The 3650-nt window shown below is 40.8% G+C and overlaps 1 protein-coding gene across 1 annotated transcript; it reads right to left on the bottom strand.

Annotated features, from left to right (window-relative positions):
* Window positions 1-539: 539 nt before the first annotated feature.
* On the bottom strand, window positions 540-3650 carry LOC128814453 (TLR adapter interacting with SLC15A4 on the lysosome-like). The gene is made up of 3 exons (XM_053990298.1): window positions 3616-3650; window positions 2269-2394; window positions 540-2075 (listed from the first exon to the last, which is right to left on the bottom strand). The coding sequence occupies exon 3, from the start codon at window positions 2028-2030 to the stop codon at window positions 1107-1109; it is 924 nt and encodes a 307-aa protein (XP_053846273.1). The 5' UTR covers window positions 2031-2075; window positions 2269-2394; window positions 3616-3650; the 3' UTR covers window positions 540-1106.

Genomic DNA, 3650 nt, shown 5'->3' with positions numbered 1-3650 from the left:
ATGAAGTCATTTGGCTTCTTCCAAAGGACTCCTGGCCTGATTTTGAATGCTGAGAAGGAGATTAATGAGACACACATGGAATTAGGGCAATGCGTAGAGAAGCAAATCATCCTTTTTCCTCTCATGCTCCTAGAAAGCAAGGATGAGATTCAGTATTGCTTATTCCTTGCACCAAGGTCAGAGGGAATTTTGGATCAGGCAATGACCAGTTAGGTCTTGGATGTGTATGAGTCTGATTTTATTAATTTATTTCCTTATCAGGAATCATCTTTCCCTGTCATTTTAATAAAGAGTGAGAAGTCCTTTCATTGCCCAGTCAGATCACTTTTTCCTCAAGAGCAGCTTCTTCTCAGTCCTGCTGATATTTTCTTTGAGTTCACAGATGATTAAGAAATGCCCAAGAAATAAAGATTAAAACAAACAAACAAAAAAAAAAAAAAAAAAAAAAAAAAAAAAAAAAAACCAAAACAAAAAAAACCAACCACAAGCGAAAACACCAACAAAAAACTTTATTAGAAAAAAAAATTCTGCAGAGCAGGTAACAGTCCAATTTATCTATCATTTTACAGTGGTGACATAATGAATAATTTCCAGCTGAAATATTTGCTGAGAGGCAAGAGCAAAGGGAGAAAATGTGTTTGAGAGCTAAACAGCAGTATTTCCATATGAAAGTTTGCATTTAAATTTCCAAATGAAGATGCAGGAATCTTGCACCGTTTTTTCAGGAATGCTGCAGTCATCTTTGCTTGCTGATTTTGCAGAAAATTAATGCTTTTATGTGTGGATGTGGCACTTGAGGACATGATTTAGTGGTGTTGGGTTGACGGTTGGACTTGATGATCTTACTGGTCATTTCCAACTTCAACAGTTCTATGATTCTATATATATTATAATAACATGATTAACCAGTATTTTGGAGAGAAATTAATTTCAAATTCTCCATTAGAAAACAGAGACCTTTACTTGCCCTGCTACCAAAGGGTTTTAAAACTTAAAATTTTAATTAGAACAAGTGTAGTGTGCAAATGTTTCCATTTCCCCACCTAATCCTTAGAGTGAAACATTCCTGCCTGAATCCCACCCCTCTCCTGAGCTGAGCAGCTCAGTCAGGATGTGAATTCCATCCTGCAGCTCCATTTTGCACCCGCTGTGTTGGAGATTTGGAGGTTTGGGGTGCTGAACTCGGAGCTGTTCCTGTTGGGAGCGTTGCGGGAGCTGAACAAAGCCAACGAGTGCAAGAGGGCTCCTCTGGCTTTGGAGGTTTCTATCTTCTGCTCCTGGGAGATCTGAACACTTATCTGGTCCAGGCTGTTCCTTATCCAGCTGCAGGTCAGGAGGTTTGTTATGGAACCACATCTGGCCAGGCTTTCTTCAAAGAACTGTTTGTAGAGCTCTGCCACTTTGACTTCCATGTACTTGTTGAGCGTGGAGTTGGAAAGGGGCTCCTCACTGAGCACGAGGCTCCTTTCTCCAGCTTCTTCTCCAGGCAGGGACATCCCACTGGGCTTTTTGGGATGCTCACACAGAGGGGACTGCCCCAGGGGAATATCTATGGAAAGCAGGACGGGGCCATCGGGGAGTTCATCACACACATGGTCCAGGACACAGCCTGAGTCACACGTGTGGCCCCCCACATGGTCCCCCCCGATCTGCAGGTCAGGGTAGTTCTGGTAAATGCTGTTGCATGGCCAGGATCTGTACAAATCCACCTGGTCTAGGCTTCCTCCTCTCCTGGGGATATGTAGAGCTGGGGATGCAGTTCCTTTAACCAGCATTTCCTGATCTTTTGCAGGCTCTTTTTCTATGGATCCCCATCGGGGGCTGCTCCCGGCTTCCACTTTGCTGCTTCTGGCAGAGAGCTCCTCCCGCTTCTCACATCCATCAGCAAAGCCTTTAATTTTTGGGATGTCTACAAGTTTCTGTCTCCAGATTCCCTCTTTAGCCTTTTGGGATGCAGGAGATTTGCAAGGCTTATCTTGATGACAGCTTTCTTTATAGATGAGCCTCGTTAGGATGCCTTCTGCCAGCATGGTGACAAGTGTGAGCAGCAGGGATCACCAGAGTTCCACGGAGCCCTGGGACGGAAAGACAGGCACAATACAACAACAATTATTATTCAACAACTCTTATAGAATAATTATATTATCATTATTAATGTTACTATTGTTATTATTACTAATGAACAGTGCACTTCTCAGAAAGACAGTGATTCTTCTTCTCAAGCATTTATTTTTAGCAAACATTAAAATGCATGTTTTTCCTCTTTACCATGTCCACAAAAGTCATTCTGAAGATACAGGAAGGGCTTTAATCAGCTGCTTCATCTGTAACATCTCTTCTGCTCCCAGGTCTCTTCTGCATCATGGCTCCTTGAGACAGATTGTACTTTATAAGCTGTAAAAATCAGCAAAATCATTTTACTTGTCTGTATCAATACCATCAGTAATTAATCAATGTTTTCCATTACAAGACAACCATTTCCAAGAGCTAAAGAGGTGACACAGAAAGGAAATAAAGACTATATTCATATTTAGAGGTATTTCTGACTTGAGCACTCCTGTGAGGTGCCAAGGAGCTCCAAAAGAAACTGAGAGTTCTGCAAATATAATAAAACTGTATTCAAAATGCAGATCAAATGTGTTTAGAGTCCCTCTTAATGATTAACTTAAAAGATATAAATAATTTGCCTTCCCCAATAGTGATAATAGTGAAAAGATAAATGTCTCAAAATAATTTACTACACTTAATGATTCCTTATCATCCCTTTTCAATCTCCCTACTGTTAAAATCAGTGGGAATCTTCACATTAAGAGTCAGACCTGAACCACTGCTCTTGTGGAGAAATGGGAAACATGAACATAAGAAAACCATTCAGTTCTTCAAATATCTTTTAAATCTCTGCATAACTGAAGTATTCACAGACCAAAAGTGTGCTTGTGGCTCAACACTTTCCACCATGCCCCTACACCCTGCTATATTTGAAACTCACTATACTGGGTCACTTTTCAATCCCAGTGCTCCTTCCTTCCAGGAGATATTCTAAAACTTCAGTTATCTGAGAGACGGAAATTTTCACATTTCCCCCAAAATTTACACAGCACAGCTGGGGTTGTTTTTTTTTTTTTTTCCTGGGTTTTTTTTTGGTTTTGGGTTTTTTTTTGGTGGCGTTCTTTATTTTTGTGACAGTGCTCCCTCCCTGAAGCTGAAAGGAACACTGGAATTTCAAGGCCAAAACAGGCAGGAAAGGCAGCAGACCTGGTTATCTACAGAGTCATTTACATATGCAAAAAGCAAGGCAGCACTTTCTTAAGTACTTAAGGGATTTGATAAACCAATTTCCAAAGAAAGAAGAATTGGCAGTCTAAATCTTGCTAAAGATCCATGAAATTTGGAATGCTCTGTGCCTTGTAGGACATGGGTAACAGGTCCTTACCCTGGTCTGTAGGACCTCAGGGTACCTTAAAATAAATTTTGGTTTATTGCTTTGAAAGGGCTCATGAAGAGCTAAAACATGGTAATCTTGGAAAAACTGGTCTCCTCCAAATAAAATAAGTGGTTCCTGCGTTCTGGAACAAAGCATAAGGAAAAGAAAAAGGCACAAAAAGCCCAACTTACCAAGCCCAGTCAGGTCCGAGGTGGATTTCCCCGAG

Source organism: Vidua macroura, chromosome 14, assembly GCF_024509145.1.
Source record: "Vidua macroura isolate BioBank_ID:100142 chromosome 14, ASM2450914v1, whole genome shotgun sequence".
Lineage (NCBI taxonomy): Eukaryota > Metazoa > Chordata > Aves > Passeriformes > Viduidae > Vidua > Vidua macroura.
Note: the sequence above shows the minus strand (reverse complement) of the source record. Positions and strands in the feature narration are given on the sequence as shown.

Bases quoted from the DNA above. Each gene is read 5' to 3' on its own strand.
- LOC128814453 (XM_053990298.1), bottom strand. From the start codon at position 2,030: ATGCTGGCAGAAGGCATCCTAACGAGGCTCATCTATAAAGAAAGCTGT.